The sequence below is a fragment of the Chiloscyllium plagiosum genome, chromosome 1 (assembly GCF_004010195.1).
Source record: "Chiloscyllium plagiosum isolate BGI_BamShark_2017 chromosome 1, ASM401019v2, whole genome shotgun sequence".
Classification (NCBI taxonomy): domain Eukaryota; kingdom Metazoa; phylum Chordata; class Chondrichthyes; order Orectolobiformes; family Hemiscylliidae; genus Chiloscyllium; species Chiloscyllium plagiosum.
In genome coordinates this window covers 23,354,751-23,377,783 of record NC_057710.1, presented here as the reverse complement: position 1 = coordinate 23,377,783, position 23,033 = coordinate 23,354,751, and the positions used below count along the sequence as shown (strand labels likewise).

The following is a 23,033-nucleotide window of genomic DNA, read 5'->3' as shown; positions in this document are numbered from 1 at the left end:
GCGGAAATGACGGCGGATGGTGCGCTGTACATGGGGATTGGTGGGGTGGTAGGTGAGGACCAGTGGGGTTTTGTCCTGGTGGCGGTTGGAGGGGCGGGGTTCAAGGGCGGAGGAGCGGGAAGTGGAAGAGATGCGATGGAGGGCATCGTCGACCACGTCAGGGGGAAATTGCGGTCCTTGAAGAAGGAGGCCATCTGGGTTGTACGTTTTTGGAACTGGTCCTCCTGGGAGCAGATGCGGCGGAGTCGAAGGAATTGGGAGAATGGGATGGCGTTTTTACAGGGGGCAGGGTGAGCATAAGAGCTGGCAGGTCATGTTAAAATTGTACATGATGTTGGTTCGGCCGCATTTAGAATTCTGTGTACAGTCCTGTACACATTACCAAAAGGAAGTGAATGCTTTGGAGAGGGTGCAGAGAAGGTTTATGAGGATGTTGCCTGGTATGGAAGGTGCTAGCTATGACAGAGGTTGAGTAGGTTAAGTTTGTTTTCATTAGAAAAAAGGAGATTGAGGGGGGATCTGATTGAAGTCTACAAAATCATGAAGGGTATAGACAGGGTAGACAGAGATAAGCTGTTAAATAATGAGAGGTCATGGTTTCGAGGTGAGGGGTGAAATGTTTAAGGGGGATACACGTGGCAAGTACTTTACACAGCAGGTAGTGGGCATTTGGAACGCGTTGCCAGCAGAGGTGGTAGAGGCAGGAATAGTAGATTCATTTAAGATGCGTCTGTACAGATGCATGAGTAGGTGTGGAGCAGAGGGATGCAGATGCTTAGGAATTGGGTGACAGGTTTAGACAGTAGATTTGGATCGGCTCAGGCTTGGAGGGCTGAAGGGTCTGTTCCTGGGCTGTAAATTTTCTTTGTTCTTTCTTCAACTGCTTGCTGTAGCTGCATCAGTTATACAGGGCATTTGTGAGACCACCTATGGAGTACTGTGTACAGTACTAATCACCATACTTGTGGAAGGGTGTTAAAGCATTGGAAGCAGTTCAGAGAAAGTTTATTAGATCTAGTATCAGGAATAAACGGGTTGCCTTGTGCAGAAAGGCTAGACATGGTGGGCCTTTATTCTCTACAGTTTAGAAGAATCATAGGTGATTTAACTGGCTGGATATTGAAAGGATGTTCATCTTATGGGAGAATCCAGAAATGGGGGTCAAACTAGGAAAACAAGGAATTTAGGAGATAGTGAGGACTGCAGAGGGTGGAGAGTCAGAGTCGATGAAGTGCGATGCTGGAAAAGGCACAGCCAGTCAGGCAGCATCTGAGAAGCAAGAGAGTCACGGTTTTGGACATAAGCTCATCAGGATTCCAGGTATATAAGCAATTTCCCATTTAAACAGAGGTGATGACCTCTCTCTCTCTCTCTCTCTCTCTGTCAGAGAATTATGAGTCATGGGAAAAATAAAAACTGAAAAAACTGTGGATGCTGTTTTCAGTTCCACAGCATGAAACTGAAAACAGAATGAAAACAGAAATTGCTGGAAAAGCTCAGCAGGTCTGGCATCTGTGGAGAGAAATCAGAGTTAACATTTCAGGTCCAGCGATCCTTCCTCAGAATTGAGCTTCCTCAGAATGAGTCTTTGGAATCCTGTTTCTCAAAAGGCAGTGTTTCAGAACTTTAAATATTTTTAAGCCAGAGGTAGATAGATTCTTGGTTACCAAGGGAATGAAAGATTATTGGAGATATGCAAGAATGGAGAGTTGAGGTTAAAATCAGATCAACCATTAAATTATTGAGTGGTAGAGTAGCCTAGAAGGCAGAGTGACCTCTTCTCTGTTGTTCATATGTTCGTATTGAAGGCCTGGCTATCAATGTTGCAGAATTTAAAATTGGGCTGCACAAGAGGCTGGAATTAGAGTAATACAGATATCTTGGAGGCTGTGGAGCAAATGAAGTGTGGTGGGGGTTGAGTAAAATGATGATTATAAATGTGCAAATAGACTATCAGAGGAACAGTGCATATCTTTGAAAGAAGAGACAAGCCAAGTAAGATAATTAAACGATGAGGAAACTTCAATTAGATTAGATTACTTACAGTGTGGAAACAGGCCCTTCGGCCCAACAAGTCCACACCGCCCCGCCGAAGCGCAACCCACCCATTCCCCTACATTTACCCCTTACCTAATACTATGGGCAATTTAGCATGGCCAATTCACCTGACCTGCACATCTTTGGACTGTGGGAGGAAACCGGAGCACCCGGAGGAAACCCACGCAGACACGGGGAGAACGTGCAAACTCCACACAGTCAGTCGCCTGAGGCGGGAATTGAACCCAGGTCTCTGGCGCTGTGAGGCAGTAGTGCTAACCACTGTGCCACCGTGCCGCCCACGACTTGTGACTTCTGAACAACCTGCCTCTGCAATTTGATTAAAGAAGATCGTCAACTTAATTTTAGGCAGTGTAAATTAGTTTTACTCTCTAATGAAATGTGGGTATTTGTTATCATAACTGTCCTTGAACTGAGAAGTTTGCTAGGACATTGAAGAGGGCAGTTAGGAGTTTACAACTGGTTGACACATCTAGGGGTCTGTTGGTACATGTAAGAACGACAGATTTCCTTCCATAAAGGGTGGTAGTGGAACAGACTTTTTCATATAAAGCTGTCGTGCTCATCATTACTGAGGCCATATTCCAAAATAATTCATCAAATTAATTAATTAACTGAATTTTTAAATTCAAGTAGCTGTAATTCCAGAACTATATATTACCTTCTCTGTTAAGCTTTAACAGAAGCAATGTCAGGGCATGTTTCAAGATAGCAGGCGGCACGGTGGCACAGTGGTTAGCACTGCAGTCTCACAGCGCCAGAGACCCGCGTTCAATTCCCGCCTCAGGTGACTGACTGTGTGGAGTTTGCATGTTCTCCCTGTGTCTGTGTAGGTTTCCTCCGGAGGCTCCAGTTTCCTCCCACAGTCCAAAGTTGTGCAGGTTAGGTGAATTGGCTAAGCTAAATTGCCCGTAGTGTTAAGTGAAGGGGTAAATATAGGAGAATGGTTCTGGGTGGGTTACGCGTCGGTGTGTACTTGTTGGGCCGAAGGGCCTGTTTCCACACTGTAACTAATCTAATAAGATAGAATCACAGCATTCGTATGGTGAGGTGGTGGTATCCCTGGAGTAGCAAATCAGTAAACCATGACCAATGGTCTGAAGACTTGGGGTCAAATCCCACCAGGGAAGTAACAGTGTTGGTGTAATGAAGAGAATGTAACCATTGTCATAAGTTTAAAAAACATCTGATTCACTGAAGCTCTTTAGGGACCATCCTTACTTGGTTGGCCTGCATGGTCAACCCTTAACTGTGGTTAACCCTTAACTGCCCAATTAGGGATGGGCAACAACTGCTGGCCAATGATATCCACATCTCGTGAATGATTTTTTAAAAATTGTAATGGTGTACGAATTGTAACAGGCAATCAGCCATTATGCCTGCATCAGCTTTCTGAACATTTTTACTTCATGCCAGTCTCCTGTCGTCATCTGATTAAAAATATTTACAGTGCAGAATGAGGCCATTTGGCCCATTGTGTCTGTACTAGCTCCCAAAAGAGCTACCCAGCTACCTTTTAATCTTCTCTGTTCACAGGAAAATAATCCCAACTTTTCTAAGCTTTCGTTGTACCTAAAATCCCTCATTCTAGTATCATTCTAGTAAATTTCCTTTGCACTCTCTCTAGGGCTTCAATATCCTTCCTGATATAAGGTGCCCAGAACTGAACACAATACTCCCAATGCAGTCTGACCAATGATTTGCCTTTATACACTATGGCTTTGTTTATAAACCTTGCACTTTATTTCTATTTAAACAATCTTTCACTTAATTTCGTTCAATTCCCACACCAGTTGAGGTAATCATGAAATACTCCTATGAACCTCACCCTAGGCTGAGGGTGTGTGGCGACCCTCAGGTTAAACCACCATCATTTGTCTCACTCCAATCACACAGAAACCCTCTGCTGCAGTACGGCTCTGGTGACTTTCCTTTTACCTTTTAGTTTAGTTATGATCACACACAGTATATTTATAGATTAATTTAATGTTATATTATTCCACTTTAACTGTAAGCGATATAGATTTTAATTATATTATGGGACTCTCATTAGCTTCAATTGACAAGGAAAACACCCAGGATTGAAAACAGAATAAAGTTCACAAGATATAGGAGCAGAATTAGGCCATTCAGCCTATCGAGTTTACTCCGTCATTCAATCATGGTTGATACACTCTTCATTCTCATTTTCCTGCCTTCTCTCCATAACCCTTCAACCCTTTATCAATTAAAAATCTGTCTAACTCCTCCATAAATGTACTCGCTGTCCCAGCATCCACAGCACTTTGGAATAGTGAATTCCACAGTTTCACAACCACTTGGGAGAAGAAAATTCTGCTCAGCTCTGTTTTAAATTTTCGTACCTCTTATCTTAAGACCTCTTGTCTTCGAATGCTACACAAGAGGAAGCATCCGCAACGAGTCTATTTTATCCATACCTTTTATCATCTTGAATACCTCAATTTAATATCCACTCATTCTTATAAATTCCAGAGAGTGTAAGCCTAAATTGTTCAATCTCTTGCAAGGTTTGTGAATCAAACCTACAGCTCAGCGAGCAAACCTACACCCTAAATGTTCAATCTCTTTTCATAAGAGAAACCTCTCATATCTGGGATCAGTCTAGTGAACCTCCTCTGAACTACCACCACTGACACTACATCTTTCCTCAAATAAGGGGACCAAAACTGTGCACAATACTCCAGGTACAGTTTCACCAATGCCTTATTCATTTGCATCAGTACTTCCTTACTTCTATTCCTTTAGCTATAAAAGGCCCACGCTCCATTTGCTTTCTTCATTATCTGCTGTACCTGCATGCTAGTTTTCAGTGACTCATGAATGTGGACACCTAGATCTCTCTGCACCGGAGCACCCCGGAGTCTCTTCCCATTTAGATAATTGGTTGTCTTACCATTTTTTAGACCAAAATGCATGACCTCACACTTATCCATGTTAAACTCCATCCGCCACATTTTGGCCCATTCTACACTGCAATTCACTGTCCCACCTATTTTTGAGTTGTCAAATGTGGCTATTGAGCCTTCGAGCCCTGTATCCAAGTTGTAAATGTAGATTGTAAACAGCTGGAGTCAGAGGGTCGAACTCTGTGATCCCCACCTAGTTACATCTTGCCATCCAGAAAAAACACATTAATTCTGACTCCTTGTCTTCTGTCCATCAGCCAAGTTAATAAATTACACATGATCCAACCTTGTGAATTAACTTTTTTGTGTGGCACCTTACCAAATGCCTTCTGGAAGTACAGATATATTACATTTACAGTATCCCCACTATCAACTCTGCTTGTTACATCTTCAAAGAGCTATTATTTGAATGGTAAAAAACTGCAGCACGCTGCTGTGCGGAGGGACCTGGGTGTCCTTGTGCATGAATCACAGAAGGTTGGTCTGCAGGTGCAACAGGTAATTAAGAAGACAAATAGAATTTTGTCCTTCATTGCTAAAGGGATTGAGTTGAAAAGCAGGGAGGTTATGTTGCAGCTGTATGGAGTGCTGGTGAGGCCATGTCTGGAATACTGTGTACAGTTTTAATCTCCTTACTTGAGAAAGGATGTACTGGCACTGGACGGGGTGCAGAGGAGGTTCACCAGGTTGATTCCAGAGTTGAGGGGATTGGTTTAGGAGGAGACATGGAGTGGACTGGGATTATATTCATTGGAATTCAGAAGAATGAGAGGGGAATGTTATAGAAACATATCAAATTACGAAGGGAATAGATAAGATAGAAGTAGAGAGGATGTTTCCATCCAGCACCACTAATCCAGGCTGCCTGAATTGCTGTGCTCTTCCAGCACCACTAATCCAGAATCTGGTTTCCAGCATCTGCAGTCATTGTTTTTACCAGGATGTTTCCATGGGCAGGTGAAGCTAGGACAAGAGGGCATAGCCTCAAAATTAGGGGGAGCAGATTTAGGACTGAATGGAGAAGGAACTTCTTCACCCAGAAGGTTGTGAATCTATGGAATTCCTTGCTCAGTGAAGTAGTTGAGGCTTCCTCATTAAATGTTTTAAAAGCTAAGGTAGATAATATTTTTAACAGTGAAAGAATTAAGGGTTATGGTGAGAGGGCGGGGTAAGTGGAGCTGAGGCCACGGGAAAGATCAACCATGATCTTATTGAATGGCAAAGCAGACTCGAAGGACCAGATGGCCTATTCCTGCTCCTGGTGCTTATGTTCTTATGTTCTAAATTAGTCCAACATGATTTTCCCATCATAAAACCATGCTCTGATTGATAAAGGTAACATGTTAGTGTTTTAGAGACACAAGAAAAATGCCACAAACTCCTGTTTATCTATTTTCTATTTCACTGAGTCAGATTGCAAGAACGTGTCATTTTTTAGCTTTAATAAGGTGAGTTTAAATCATCCAAGCCCGTTAAATCATTATCGGGAAAGATTTGGTGATATCAACAAAAAAGGTTTTGAGAGAGTTACTGCAGAAAGGGCAAAAGGTAAGAGTTGTACTCTACACAGACTATGTTTTAATGTGGCCTAATACAATTTCGCGGCCTTTGGCCATATCCCTTAACATCGTTGCTAAACAAAAATTTATCAATATCTGATTTTAAATGATCAACAGATCTAGCATCCATTGTTATGTGTGGAAGAGAGTTACAAACATCCACTAGCCTTTGAGTATAGAAGTGCTTCCCAAAATCTCTCCTGAATGGTGTCAGCCTAGCTCTCTGACTGTGCCCATTTAGTTCTGGAATCCCCGGCCAGTGGAAATAATTTATCTTCATTCACCCTGTCTTTTCCTATTAATATCTTAAAGACTTTAATCAGATTACTCCTACACCTTCTAAATTCTAGAGAAAGCAGGGATAATGTAAGTAATGCCTCCTCATAAATTATCCTTGCAAAATCCAGGTATCTAACGGTACTCCCTCCAGGGTCAATATATCCTTTCTAATGTATGGTGCCCAGATCTCCTTACAGTTCTCTAAATGGGGCATATCAAGGGTTTTGTATAGATGCAGCATAACTTACATATCCTTTTACTCCAGTCCTCAAGATAGAAAGATTAGCATTCCATTATCTTTCTTGATTGTTTTCTGCATCTGATTAGATTTCCTAGTGTGGAAACAGGCCCTTTGGCCCAACAAGTCCATACCGACCCTTCAAAGAGCAACCCACCCAGACCAATTTCCCCCTGACTAATGTACCTAACACTGTGGGCAATTTAGCATGGCCAATTCACCTGACCTGCACATCTTTGGACTGTGGGAGATCATGCAGACATGGGGAGAATGTGCAAACTCCACTCAGACAGTCACCTGAGGCTGGAATTGAACCTGGGACCCTGGTGCTGTGATGCAGCAGTGCTAACTGCTTTAACCACCCGGCCACCCCATCTGTCTATGACAGTTTAAAGATCTATGTACCTGAATACCCAAATTTCTTTGGACACCCACTGTATTTAACAAATTAATCTCTCCTCATAAATTAGCCTGTGCAATCCAGGTATCTAGCAGTACTCCCTCCAAGGTCAATATATCCTTTCTAAAGTATGGTGCCCAGATCTCCTCGCCCAGATAACAACACCCATTAATAAATACCTAATCCATCCGAACTCAGTTTAAAATGGATAACATCACACTTGCTTCTTTGAACTCCATCCGCCACTTTTGCCTATTCACCTAGTCAATCAACATCCCTTTGTAACTTTATGCCTATTATGTCACATAACTTTGTACTATTAGTAAATGGATATATGACTTCTAAGCCATTATCCAAAGTTATTAATAAATAATGTGAATAATTGAGGCCCTAGTGCAGATCCTTGTGGAACACTGCAAATCACATCCTGCCAATTTGAGTACCTACCCATTATGTTGCCTGCCACTCAGTCAGCTTTAGCAGCAATTTGCCCTCAATTCTTCAGACTTCAAGTGAACCACGTCTTAAATGGGACATTAGCAAATGCCTTCCAGAAGTCCAAATAAATAACATTCACAGAATTCTCCAGTCCACTACTTTATTCACCTCTCCGAAACAAAATCAATGAGACTACACAGGCAAGACCTACCTGTCATGAATCTATCAGAGTTCTTCCTGATTAACTGAAAACTTGAGATGTGTTCAGTTCCCTCTTCCCCGATTCGGACTCCAACAATTTAACCACCAGGTGTTAGGCTAACTGGCCTGTAATTCCACGCTTACATTCTTCTTAAAAAGTACAGTGACATGTGCAATTTTCCATACCAGAGGGACAAAACCTAAGGAACTCTGAATGATGATAGTTAGGACAACTACAACATGCTCCCCTACCTCTTTAACACCATTAGATGGAAATCTTTAAGTCCTGGGCCCTTAGATCACTTTTTATTTATTTTAACGTTTGCATTATCAATGTTCATATGTGTAAATTTTATTAAGTCTCTGTCCCCGATCCATTGTTAATTTACAGTTTCTCTACTGTAAATACTGAGGCAAAGTAATTTCTCAACATGTTTGCCATTTCCCAATAGCCATTGAAAACACCCAGGTTCAAGCCCAACATTGCTTCTGACCACCTGCTTTCCATTTTATATAACTATAAAATATCTTCCTGTTGAATTTGATGTTTCTTGCAAGTTTCCTTTCATGGAGTCATACAGTCATAGAGATGTACCGCACAGAAACAGTCCAACTTGTCCATGCTGACCAGATATCCTAAACTAATATAGTCCCATTTGCCAGCATTTGGCCCAAATCGCTCTAAACCCTTCCTATTTGTATACCCATCCAGATGCATTTTAAATGTCGTAATCCACCACTTCCTCTAGCAACTCGTGCTATACACACACCACCCTCCGCATGAAAAAAATTGCCCATAGGTCCCTTTTATATTTTACTCTAAACCCTCTAGTTTTGGACTCCCCCACCCCAGGGAAAATACATTGTTTATTTACCCTATCCATTCCCCTCAAGATTTTATAAATCTCTAATAGATTACCCCTCAGCCTCCAATGTTCCAGGGAAAACAGCCCCATATTATACAGCCTCTCCCTGTACCTCAAATCCTCCAACCCTGGCAACATCCTTGTAAATTCTTTCTGAACCCTTTCAAGTTTCACAACATCTTTGAGACGAGGGAGACCAGAATTGCATGCAATATTCCAAAAGTGGCGTAACCAATGTCCTATACAGCTGCAACATGACCTCTCAACTTATATACACAATGGGGCAGCATCCAACGAGCAGCGAAATCGACGTTCCGGGCAAAAGCCCTTCATCAGGAATAAAGGCTTTATTCCTGATGAAGGGCATTTGCCTGAAACGTCGATTTCGCTGCTCATTGGATGCTGCCTGAATTACTGTGCTCTTCCAGCACCACTGATCCAGAATCTGGTTTCCAGCATCTGCAGTTATTGTTTTTACCTTATATACATAATGCTCTGACCAATAAAGGAAAGCATACCAAACACCTTCGTCACTATCCTGTCTACCTGCGACGCCACTTTCAAAGGACTATGAACCAGAAGGTCTCTTTGTTCAGCAACACTCCCCGGACCTTACCTTTAAGTGTACAAGTCCTGCTGATTTGCCTTTTCAAAATGTAGCACTTCACATTTATCTAAATTAAACTCCATCTGCCACTCCTCAGCCCACTGGCCCATTTGATCAAGATCCTAGAGTACTCTGAGGTAACCTTCTTCACTGTCCACTATACCTCCAAATTTGGCATCATCTGCAAACTTACTAACTATACCTGCTATGCTCACATCTGAACCATTTATACAAGTGACAAAAAGCACTGGACCCAGCACCGTTCATGTGGTACACCATTGGTCACAGGCCTCCAGTCTGAAAGGCAACCCTTTTTCATCACTCTGTCTTCTACCTTCAAGCCAGTTCTATATTCAAATGGCTATTTCCGCCTGTACTCCATGAACTAGAACCTTGCTAACCAATCTACTATGAGGAACCTAGTAAAATGTTTTATTGAAGTCCATAGAATCACATCCACTGCTCTGCCTCATCAATCCTCTTTGTTATTTCTTCAAAAAAACTCAATCTAGTTTGTGAGACATGATTTCCTATGCACAAAGCCATGTTGTCTACCCCCAATCAGCCCTTGCCTTTTCAAATACATGTAAATCCTGTCCCTCAGGATTCTCTCCAACAACTTGCTCACCACCAATGTCAGACTCACTGGTCTATAGTTCCCTGGCTTGTCCTTACCACTCTTCTTAAACAGTGGCACCACGTTAGCCTACCTCTAATCTTCAAGTACCTCACCTGTGACTATTGATGGTATAAATATCTCAGCAAGGGGCCCAGCAATCACTTCCCTAGCTTCCCACAGAGTTCTAGGGTACACTTGATCAGATCCTAGGGATTTATCCACTTTTATGCTTTATGTTTTAAGACATCTCATCTTTTTCCCTTCCTATGTCATTAGTTCCAATGTGCACAATGACTTCCTGCTGGTCCCTCTCCTCTTTGAGAACATCCTGCACCCTCTGAGATATCCTTGATCCTGGCCTCAGGGAAGCAGCACACCATTCTGATTTTTTGCTGCCAGCCGCAGAAGCATCTGTCTGTGCCTCTGACTAGGTAGCCCCCTATCACAATGGATTGCTCGGAACCTGACATACTCCTCACTACATTAGAGTCATTCTTGGTACCAGAATCTTGGCTGTTCATGCTACATTCCCCTAAGAATCCATCAACCCTACATTTTCGAAAACAGCATTCTTGTTTGAAATGGGGATAGCCACATCTCAACCTGCCTCCTGCTTCCCTCTCCTGGAGTTAACCCATCTACCTTACTGTATCTACAGCTTTTCTCTCTTCCTATAACTGCCATCCATCACATCCTCTTGCCCCTGTAGTTTCATTGTTGCCACTAACTGCGGCTCCAACCAATCCATGCGATCTGATAGGATTTTCAATCAAAGACATTTCCTGCAGACATAAGAATCAGTACATTGTCCCTTTAGTAGTTCTTATAAGTTGCTTTGTGGCTCTTTCCCATTTGGCAAGATCTGTGCTGTTTTTCACAATTTTGTAAGCCTTTACTTTTAGTTTTATTCCATTTCTTGTAATCCTGACATAGAACCATATTGCCATTCTTGCACTATCACTAGATCAAATCCCTGGAATTCTCAAACATCACCGTTGGTTGACCTATCCAGAGGACTGCAGTGACTCAAGAAGTGACTCACTGTCACCTTCAAGGGCAATTGGTGTGAGTCTATTCAGTGATTTTCACATCACATTAATGAAAAACAGAAAGCTTGATGCTTTATCAGTAGTGTTTGTATTGATCTAGATAGTCAAAATCTCCAGCATCTGCAGTCCACACTTTCTCTTAGTTGCTCTAGATAGAATTCCTCCTCAGAACGGTACTTTCTCTTACAGAATAGTGAATATCTGTGAAATTCTTTACCACCATGGGCTGCTGAGGCTCTATATTACCTGTATCCAAGACTGAGATGGGTAACTCAGAAGGAGACAAGGGTTATAGATAAAAGACAGAAAAATTGAGTTGAGGATTATCAGATCAGCCATGATCTCATGGAATGACATTGCAGAGTAAATGGACTGAATGCTCAGACTGAATACCCTATTATTGCTCCTACTCCTTATGATCCTCAAACCATTTAAGTAACTTGTAAGACGACTTTAAATGACCTCAGAATACATTTAATCATGATATAAATGGCAATTATTTTCTTTACTGCACTATTTACCTGTTTTAACAAAGCGCAAATGTAATCTTGGTAATGTTATTTGCTGTTATGAGAAAAATATAATTTCCAAAATCCAAATACAGAGAATTTAAAAACAGAATTCAATGAATAGAAATATCGTTTGTAATATATGATTTCAGTTTCAGTTTCCTTATAGCACCTCATTTTTTATGAACATAGACATTCTCAAAAATAATATTTTCCAGATCATTGTATTAGTCAAAACATTTTGTTTACAGATTTTTTTTTGTTTGAAATGTTCATACATAAGATAGTGGAATTAATAGGTTAATTGGCAAAAATACTTCGCATGAATCTGATATATAATGAAGAAATGTATTTTCAAGTTACAAACCAAACAAATACTTTCAATGCTCTGTAATGGAATGTATTCTAGTTTAAGAGACAAGCAGAGTGGTAAAACATTTAACTATATTTTGATCCCGTAAAACTCCTGAGCCATTTAACAGGTTTCTCAGTTAACATAGTGTCTTTCTGTGGGATTTAGCACATTTACTGTCTCAATCATTAAAAAGAGCAATTAAGTTATTGTTAAAAAAAATGGAAACTTCGTAACACCTTTTAGATTTCTGTTCTCAATTTCACATTGAGGTTACAAGTCATTTCGAGAAAGTGGGACTGATTATAACTGGTTTCATTCAACTGCAATCTTGTTTCATGATCAAAAATATTATAATTTCCAGAAGATAGCCGATGCACTGGCATTTTAAAAATTCATTATATATATTATTTAAAATGGACTAGGAGTGTATTTTGAACACAGGCAGGTAATAAATCCACTTTTACCTTAAGAAATTATCAATTATTAATTTAAAATATTGCTATCATTTAAATAGAATGCAATCAGTATTTTAGTGTTAAATTCATTACTAGCTATTTTACAGAATTAAGGAATGTCATGAAAAAAAACAATGTTTGACAGATTCATGATATTAACATGTGTATATTGGTCAGCTGAAACTCACCATGCAGGTGTTTCAAGCCTTGTAAAACATTACATAATGCTAATTTATGTAAACATATTAGAGATTCATATATAATGATTGCTATTATTGTTTCAACCTATGTGCAATTTTTAGTCACTGGCAGCAGTCTGTTTTAATTGAACCTGTACTTTATGAGATACATGGGTTCTTCTGTACATGACATAAACCCCATGGCTGATTTAATCAGTCAAATGAGATCACTTATGTGCCTAATTGTGGAAAATTGTGTCAAAGTTTATCGTAACATGACAATGAAATAATCATCTTTGCAATGCACAAGAATCGATTTTTCAAAGACAGATGTTAACAAAGCAAAGCCAATCTTTTCAAAGTGCCTGCAACCACAACGATGGAAACTACATATAATAACTTGCATACAGCACGTTATCACACCACAACATCTCAAGGTAATCCATACAATTAACTATAATTTTGTAGTGACTGCAATGTGACAGTACAGTACTGAATGTATTACTTAGACACAAAGTAATCATTGAGAGTTAAGTTCAATTCTGCTTTCTGTCACGGAATTATGATTTTTTTGAAAGCTGGTATTTTATAACTGTCTCCTTCACAACGGAATCAGTTAATGGAAAGAAAATGCAACCATTCAGAGAGCAACTGTTTTAACTGTCAGCTTTTTGTAATGGTAAGAATCAAAGCAAAATGGTAGAAAAGAGAATGGAGGAAAACAGAATGGAATTAAAAAGGGCAAATAAGAACAAAAATGTGTTAAAGAAGAGCTTTAAGTTAAAACAAAATTGTTGTTCTGTGTTTCCTTTGGTAGTTTGAGATTACTACTTCAGTAATAGTTCTATGTGTGATATCAGAACTACATTATGAATAAGTTATAATTAAACAAATATAAAATATGTACTTAAAATACTTTAATTACACTTGTCATGCTGATATTCTTTTTACCCTTAGACAGAACAATAGTTAACCTGTATCTTCTATCATAATGATTAAAAAAAAATTGTAAGCAACTCTCATTAATCCCAGAAAAATTATGAATAAGGCCCTTGACATGTTGGCCTATTATCTCAGGTTTTATAGTGTTTATTGTGTGTAGAAATATATCCAGAACATAGTAGAATCACAGAAATTTGTGAGTAGGAAGTCATGAAATGCAGGGTGCCTATGCTAAAATTACTGAAATCGCTTTTAACCATGTCTGCTCCTCTTTTAGAGGATGATATCTAACTATAATAATTTCATTTCCTTATTGCTACGTGATGTCAGCTAAAATGAAATACAAGCAACATGAAGATAATTATAAGCAAGTTCAAGAATTCTTATGTACTACTGTCCCTCTCATTAGAAAGGCATCTCTTATATGGGTGGGTTTCAGTGCTCATAAAGTGATAAGTTTTGGCAATGAAGTATTCTGGCAGCCATAGGGACAAGATCACTAGAATATAATTTACTTAACCCTGTTCAGAAACCATATGGTTATTGAATTAGTAAATAATTATGATGGTTGAATCAGAATAAAATGTATCTTTAATTGAATGATCAAAGTACTTTAAGCATAGTTATAATTTCAAGATGATAATATTATAAAAAGGGATCAGTAAATTCATAATCAATTTTGTTGTAAAATAATTTGACAACTTCTGGCAAATACTGTAATAGATATTGAGCTGAGATAATGTAAACCAAATCTGTAAAAGTCAACAAAAGATTGCATTTTTACATCAGCTACGGTACTAGTGCAGATTTTATTGTATTTAATTTAGTTTCTAGTGATAACAATAATGGTTAGGATTTTATTATTGCTATCAAACTCCACCATATGAACAATTTGCTCCTTACAATTTGATTCAAATGAATAAACACAGGGCTCAGAGTGTAATATGAAAGAATAGAAGAGAATACTAGCCTGGAATTTTTTTTTATAGACAGCAGGCATGTTGAAATCTACTAATAGACAAGATTCATACTTTTTTCTGACAGAAATAACACTTACAAAAATAACATTCACTATTCCTCACAACTAAGATATTAGCTCTTGCTTTAACAAAATTAATTGTTGAAGGAGAACATCTGAACATGGGAACTAGAAGTAAGAATAGACCGAACAGCCCGAGAAGCTTGCTCTGTTATTTCATATGATTGTGGCACACCCTGGAATTTGGTCAATTTCCAGTACCCCTCCCTATATCCCTCGATTCCTGGAGAGTGCAATACTCTTAAATATGTTCAACACTGGAACATCCTCAGTACAGATATTTCCAAAGATTCACAACCCTGTAGTGAAGACATTTCTCCTGGTCTCATGATGATTGTTGCTGTAGCCTGAGACTGTCTTTTTAGGTTCCTCAGTTAGCAGATAAAGCCTCTTAATGTCAATCCTGTCACACACCATCAGAATCAAGAATGTCTCAATGAGATCACCTTTCATTCTTCTGAACTCCAGAGAATATTGGCCCCATTTACTCAGCTTCTCATCAGAGGACAGTGCTCTCATCCCAAGGAGCAATGTAACAAACCTTCAGTGCACTGCCTCCAAACGAAGTACATTCTTCCTTAAAAAGGGAGATCAAACCTCCACACAGTGGGCAGAATTAATGACCCCCTCTGCAGACTGCATTTGGGAGCAAGAATGCATTTAACAAATTAGGAGGGCAGTGGATGGAGATGCCTTTCCAGCACTGCCACAATTATGTCTGTGGAGGGAAGGCTTGTGGACAGCCCTTCCATCTTGTTGCCAGTTGAAGCCTTGAACTAGCCGATTAATGCTCACTGAAAGGGTTCATTCCATCACTAACGGTTTCCATCCACTCAATGTAGCAGCCTCACCATGTGTGGGAGGTTTGAAACATAAATGCTGGCATATTGGTTGCAGGCTTCCAGGATGGATTGTTGTGGGGGAGGTTGTGAAGGAGGGGGTTGTCTGATTGCTCATTTGAAGGCACTTGGTTCCAATAACTAGCTTCACTGGTGGGAGAACATGGGTCCTGCCTTGCTGCCAAATCTCACTCCCTAGCCCAAAATCCGAAGTCATCGTATAGACCTTCCTCGGTGGACCAAGGCCTCATTTGGATCCCCTATCTAGACCAACTTCAGCTTGTCTTGAATGGCTGAAGCTTTCAGCATTTCCGCCCCTATGCTCCTTGATCCTGTGGAAAGCCTGCCCCTGACCAGTTAGTTGTCTGAATTATCCTTCATTTGTTAGCTGTTCTCAAGAAGAGGTGATGTGGGATTATACTAACCAATTTTACCCCCATTAAGTGTTCTTCAATATTGTAGCCATGGTCACACAAAAGCCCTGAACAAATCTAACAAGATTCTTCATTCCTGTACCCCAACTGGGAAAAAGGCTTACATGCCATGGACCTTCCTAATTGTTTCTGCACCTGGGTTTTACTGCATTCCCTGAGTTAGCATGACCAAGTCTCTCCAAACATCAACATTAACAAATTTCACTCCCTTTCAAAATATTCTGTTTTTCTGTTCTTGTGAGCAAATTTAATTAGCTCACCATTCCCCATCCAAAACTAAATTTCATATAATTCCACACTGATCAGGCCTAAAATAATCCCTCTCCCAACGTCACCAACATCCAAAATAATGATCTGGCCTCAAGTGGAGCATGCTGTGTGGGCAGATCAGCTGACCCACCCCATTACAAAAATGACTAACCTTAAAAGTACCACATTGGCTGACACTCAGAGCATTAAAGGTACAAATACATGTGTAATTTGTGCACTGGGATCCACCGGATCATAGTAAAACTAAAAGTCATGGTTAGCTCCCTCAGTACTGAAATGACACCTTGCACTATGTGCCGAGAGCAGGGCATCTCTCCTGCAGTTTTTGGGATTCCAAGGGGTCTCTCCCCAGTCTCCTGGTTAAATCTTTATCCCTCAACCTGACAGACAAGTGCTCTTCTTTCTAAACAACCACATGCATGTTTTTAATCATGAGGAGCATGGATAGGATAAATGGCCATGGTCTATTCCCTAGGATAGAGGAGTCCAAAACTAGAGTACATTGGTTTAGGGTGAGAGGAGAAAAATGCAAAAGGAATCTATGGGGCAACTTTTTCACACAGAGAGTGGCGCATGTATGGAATGAGCTGTCAGAGGAAGTGGTGGAGGCTAGTACAATTATAACATTTAACAGGCACCTGGATGGTTATAATGAATAGGAAGGATATAGGTCAAATGCTTGCAAATGGGTCTCGATTAATTCAGGATATCTGGTACACATGGACGAGTTGGTCCAAATGGTCTGTCGGTGCTGTACATGTTCATGACTCAATAATTAGAAATTGCTGTAAAAACTGAATTCCGAAGAAGGGTTATTGGACCTGAAACGTTAATTCTGATTTATCTCCACAGATGCTGCCAGACCTCAAAAGATTTGATGATTAGATTCCCTACAGTGTAGAATCAGGCCCTTCGGCCCAACAAGTCCACACCAACCCTTTGAAGCGTAACCCACCCAGACCCATTCCCCTATCGTATATTTACCCCTGACTAATGCACCTAACACTGCGGGCAATTTAGCACGGCCAATTCACCCAACCTGCACATCTTGGTCTACTGTGGGAGGAAATCGGAGCACCCGGAGGGAAGCCGCACAAACCCCACATAGACGGTCACTCGAGCTGGGAATCGAACCCGGGTTCCTGGCACTGTGGTGCTAACCACTGATCCACCATGCCGCCTCTTTTTCCAATAATTTCTGTTTTCGCTTCTGATTTCCAGCATCCGCTCTCCTTTGTTGTTTTTTTCTTTAAACATAATGACCTTGATGTTAAATTTCTAACAGGCCGAAACCGTTCAGACTAGACGTGAACAACCTCCAACACAGAGTGGAGTTAGAACTTGGAATCAGTCTCTGCATTAGAATAAAACAGCTCCTGAGCTGACCCTGTCTGACTGTGCAGAAGCGGCGTCTCCGCTTATTTTAAGGTGCTCAGAGGTTCTCATCTTGTCTAATTAAAATCAATGTGCAATCGGGTTTGAAACAGCGATGAGCGGGTATTCGCACAAACCGAGACCAAACAGGACCAAACCTGACTCAACGTGTTGCCGCTCGGTTAAAGGGAGCTTTCGCTAACAAATACAGTATCAGTGAAGCGAAGCAACGTGCATGTTTACACTTAATCAGGGCAATCCGCTATGGCCCACTCTCTGAGCCTCCCTGGTAAGCGGTGACAAAAAGAAAGGATTGTCTTTACCTTTTCCGAAACTGGTGGGGACATCGCCTCCGGGATTCTAGAAATGGAAGAGAAAGAGAGGCCGCCCAATTAAATAAATAACTAAATACTCCACAGGTGAGTGCAATGTAGCAATGACGAGGTTAATACATACACTCACAGAGACAATCACACACACACTCACAGGCAGTCTTACACACATACTCACAGACACACACTCAGACACGCACTACAGACACACTCAGACAATCACACTCAGACACACACAATCACACATTCGCAGACACACTCAATCACACACATTCACAGACATACACACTCACAGACAATCACACTCAGACACACACTCAGACAGTCACACACACATTCACAGACACACACGCACAATTACACACACGCAGACACACGAGACAGCTTTTGGCGCTTACTCTGGATCTTGTGTTTGATGACAACAAAGGCAATGGAGGACAGGAGCAGGAGGTTGCAGGCAGTCAGAGAGCCCCAGATACTCCAGCTACACACGTACCCTGCAAAGCAAACAGCAGCAAATCCCTTACTCGGTACAGCACAAGACAAAGCACTCTTGAGCAAAACTGACACATTGTCCACGCAACACCACAAGGCAATCCCATGGTTTGGGAATCTTTGAACTCCCGGTGAGAAAGTCATTGACTTTCGATTCAGATTATTGTCAGTGAGCTGTCAGCCTGGATGTCAGTTCCTATTTGCACTCCTTTCCGTAATGGCTCTGTCATCTTCCAGACCTTGAAACCATCCAGGGTCAAACCAAAGCGAGAGCAAATTAATGCAGACGTTGGAATCTGTATTGAAAACAACGAAAGCTGGAGATCACAGTGGATCAGAAGCACCCGTGGAGAGAAAGCAAGCTAATGTTTCAGTCTAGATGAACTCCGATGATGAGTCATCTAAACTTGAAATGTTAGCTTGCTCTATCTCAATGGATGCTGTAAGACCCGCTGTGATCTCCAGAATTTGTTGTTTTCAGACCAAGACGAGGAGAGCCTGAAAATGTGTCTGTTCCTGATGACCGCTACTCGACCTCATGGAAAAGTTGCTGTACATCTCTATGACTCCATTTAGGTTCATGTTACTTAGAAAAATACAAAATATGCTAGATTTTATAAACCTTTAGGAATAGAGGAAAATGAGAGCATGAGAAAGACTAAGGCTAATTGCAGATATAATGCCCCTCACTCGTGATTAATATTATTGTCGTTTTTCAGACTCCACATAAATTTCCACTGTTGAATCTCCTGATGAAGGAGCAGAGCTCCAAAAGCTTGTGATTTCAAATAAATCTGTTGGATTATAACTGGGTGTCCTGTAACTTCTGACTCTCTTGCTAGACAGAGCTCGAGCCTCTAATTCAATTAGTTAAATCAAAACTTGAACCCTCCCAACCCTTCCCCTCTGCTCAGATCAGGCACCTGCCTCTTGGTCTAAAGGATTCTACCTGTTTATCTGTTCACAGATTTGTTGACACATGTGGTCCCCTTGACTGTCAGGAACTTATTGCTGCAGACACTCTCTAAGTTTGTTTTACAGGCAATGAAGGAAGAAATATTCATGTCACTGGGCTGGTCATTCAGGTTAATGTTCTGGGGACATGAGTCTGATTCCGACCCTGTTAAGATGGTGAAATTTGACTTCAATAAAATCTGGAATGAAAAGCCAGCCTGCTATCGACAATGTAACCACTGTTAATTGTTCTTATGTACGTTTAAAAAACTGGTTCACTAAATTCCTTTATGGAAGGAAATCTGCTATTGTTATCTGGTCTGGCCAATATGTGACTCTAAACCTACAGCAATGTGGTTGACTCTTAACTGCCCTCTGGACAATTGCAGATAGGCAATAGATGCTGCCCTATCTAGTGATACATACATCCTATGATGGATATTTTATTCAAAGAAGTGTGTTAAAAGTGTGGTCATAGAGTCATAGAGCTGCACAGCACAGAAATAGACCCTTCTGTCCAATTTGTCCATGCCAACCAGATATCCTAAATTAATCGAGTCCCATTTGAAAGCATTTGGCCCATACTCCTCTAAACCCTTTCTATTCATACACCCATCCAAATGCCTTTTAAATGTTGTAATTGTACCAGCCTCCTCCACTTCCTCTGGCAACTCATTCTATACATGCACCAGCCTCTGCTTGAAAATACTGCCCCATAGATTCCTTTAAAATCTTTCCCCTCTCACCTTAAACAATACCCTCTAGTTTTGGACTCACTGGTAAGGGAAAAAACCTTGTCAATTTACCCTATCCATGCTCTTCATGATTTTATAAACTTGTATAAGGTCGCCTCTCAGCCTCCGAGGCTTCAGGGAAAATAGCCCCAGCCTATTCAGCCTCTCCCTCAACCTTGGCAACATCCTTGTAAATCTTTTCTGAACACTTTCAAGTTTCACAACATCTTCCCTGTACTAGAACCAAATGCAGTATTCCAAAAGTGGTGCAACCAATGTCCTGTACAGCCACAACAGGACATAACTCTGATACTCAATGCACTGACCAATAAAGGCAGGCATACCAAAAGCCTTCTTCACTATCCTGTCTACCTGTGACTCCATGCCTCCCCCTCTCCACTCTGTCCAAGGCCCCAAAGGATATTTTCACATCCAGCAGAGATTTTCCTGCACATCCATCTACCTCATCTACTGCGTCTGTTGCTCTTGATGTGGTCTCCTCTACAACGGAGACAGAACGCCAACTCGTGAAGCATTTCAGGGAACATCTCTGGGACATATGCACCAAACAACCCCACTGCCCTGTGTCTAACCAGTTCAACTTTGGGCGGCACGGTGGCTCAGTGGTTAGCACTGCTGCCTCACAGTGCCAGGGTTCCAGGTTCGATTCCAGCCTCGGGTGACTGTCTGTGTGGAGCTTGCATATTCTCCCCGTGTCTGCGTGGGTTTCCTCTGGGTGCTCCGGTTTCCTCCCACAGTCCAAAGATGTGCAGGTCAGGTGAATTGGCCATGCTAAATTGCCCGTAGTGTTAGGTGCATTAGTCAGAGGGAAACGGGTCTGGGTGGGTTACTCTTCGGAGGGTCAGTGTGGACTTGTTGGGCCAAAGGGCCTGTTTCCACACTGTAGAGAATCTAAACTCCCCTTCCAACTCCACCAAGGACATGCAAGTCCTGGGCCTCCTCCACCATCAAATCCCAGCCACCTGACACCTGGAGGAAGAACGCTTCATCTTCCATCTTGGGACCCTACAACCACACAGCATCAACATTTATTTCATCAGTTTCCAAGTCTCCTCTCCCCCAACCTCATCCCAAATCCAACCCTCCAATTTTGCACCTCCCTCCAGCTCCAGCTCCAGCCCCACCCCCACCCCCTATTTATCTCTCAGCCCCCTCTACATTCCTGATGAAGGCTTTATGCCCTAAACGTGGATTCTCCTGCTCCTAGCATGCTGCCTGACCTGTTGTGCTTTTCCAGAGCCACACATTTCGACTGTGACTCCACATCCAAGGAATTATGAATCTGTACTCCAAGGTCTCTTTCTCTGGCAATATTACCCATTAAGTGTATAAGTCCTGCCCTGATTTGCCTTTCCAAAATGCAACACTTCACATTTATCTGAATCAAACTCCATCTGCCACTCAGGGGCCCATTGGCCCATCTGATCAAGGTCCATGGTACTAAGATGACCTTCTTCGCTGTCCACAACACCTTCAATTTTGGTGTCATCTGCAAACTTACCAACCATTCTTCCTATATTCACATCCAACCCACTTATATAAATGACAGGAAGGTCACTGATGCATTGCTGGGAAGGTCCATCAAGGTCCCAGAAAACAAAACACGAAACAAATGACCATATACTTGTACAAATTCAGCACTGGGACTTTCACTCGACCAAGGCAACTGTTCCTAATCGGAGTGATGCTGCTGTGTAGTCACTGCGTGTGTATCAGGAAGATTTCTATTAATTACAACCACTGATTTATGGATTACATCGCAAGATTGGCCGAAATCTGAAATAACCATAGAATTCGGTGGGATTATCCACTGTCTAATTTGCTGGGTATCTCTCCAATCTGCGGCAGATGACGGTTTAGATTTATCCCGGCAATAAATAAATAACTTGTCTCTCATTTAATTCCTCGGGGCAGTAGTTCAGACTAAAGGCCCAACTGACGGCACGTGTAAGAATTCAGAAATTGACAACACCATGATTTTATTCCAAGCGAGTGGAGAGAAGTTAAGAATCCCAGCTCCTTCAATATTAATCACCCCCTTCTCCCCATCACCACCCACAGCTCGTGTCGGGCCAACATTGCCCTCATTTATTCTGCCAACACATCCATTAAAACCAAGCCAGCCCCCGTTTTGTAAAGATGTCTTCTGAAATGAACACTCTTCTATTCAAACGAAAATCCAAAAATTACTGGAAAAACTCGGCAGCATTTATAGAATTATAGAATCCCTACAGCGTGGAAACAGGGCCTTCAGCCCAACACGTCCACACCTACCCTCCGAAGAGTATCTCACCCAGACCCATTCCCCTAACCTAATACCCTACATATCCCCTAATTAATGCACCTAACCTACACATCCCTGGACACTATGAGCAATTTAGCATGGCCAATTCACCTGACCTGCACATCTTTGGACTGTGGGAGGAAACTCATGCAGACATGGGGAGAATGTGCAAACTCCACACAGTCCCCCGAGGCTGGGATCTACCCCCCTTCTCCACCGGACCCGAAACGGTAACTGTTTTCGCTCCAGCGATGCTGCCAGAGCTGCCGAGTTTTTCCAGCAATTTCTGTGTTTGGTTCTGATTTCCAACATCCTCAGTTCTTTAGGATTTGTTTTTGGTAAAATTGGCAAGCACAAGGGAGTTCTGCAGTTAACCAGTGAGGACTGTCAGTATTCATGCACCCTTTTCAGACAGGCAATTGTACGTTAAACGGGAAAGCGGGGCTACGGGAATTAATAAAGTAGTTTTGCCTTGCTTTAAGTAAAAGAAAAGCAACATAAAACCCTGCTCAGGAGGCGTCTCCTTGTGCGCTGCAAACTCAATTGGAAATGCACGGCAGCCTTACACTTCAGGGT

The 23,033-nt window shown here is 41.5% G+C and overlaps 1 gene segment (V, D, J or C); it reads right to left on the bottom strand.

Moving 5' to 3' along the window:
* The window catches only part of LOC122555287, a 38,153-nt gene that overhangs the window by 2,521 nt on the left and 12,599 nt on the right, over positions 1 to 23,033 (bottom strand). The window contains 2 exon segments of the V gene segment in view: positions 17,961 to 17,997; positions 18,368 to 18,466. Of these exon segments, the coding sequence occupies positions 17,961 to 17,997; positions 18,368 to 18,466 (136 nt within the window).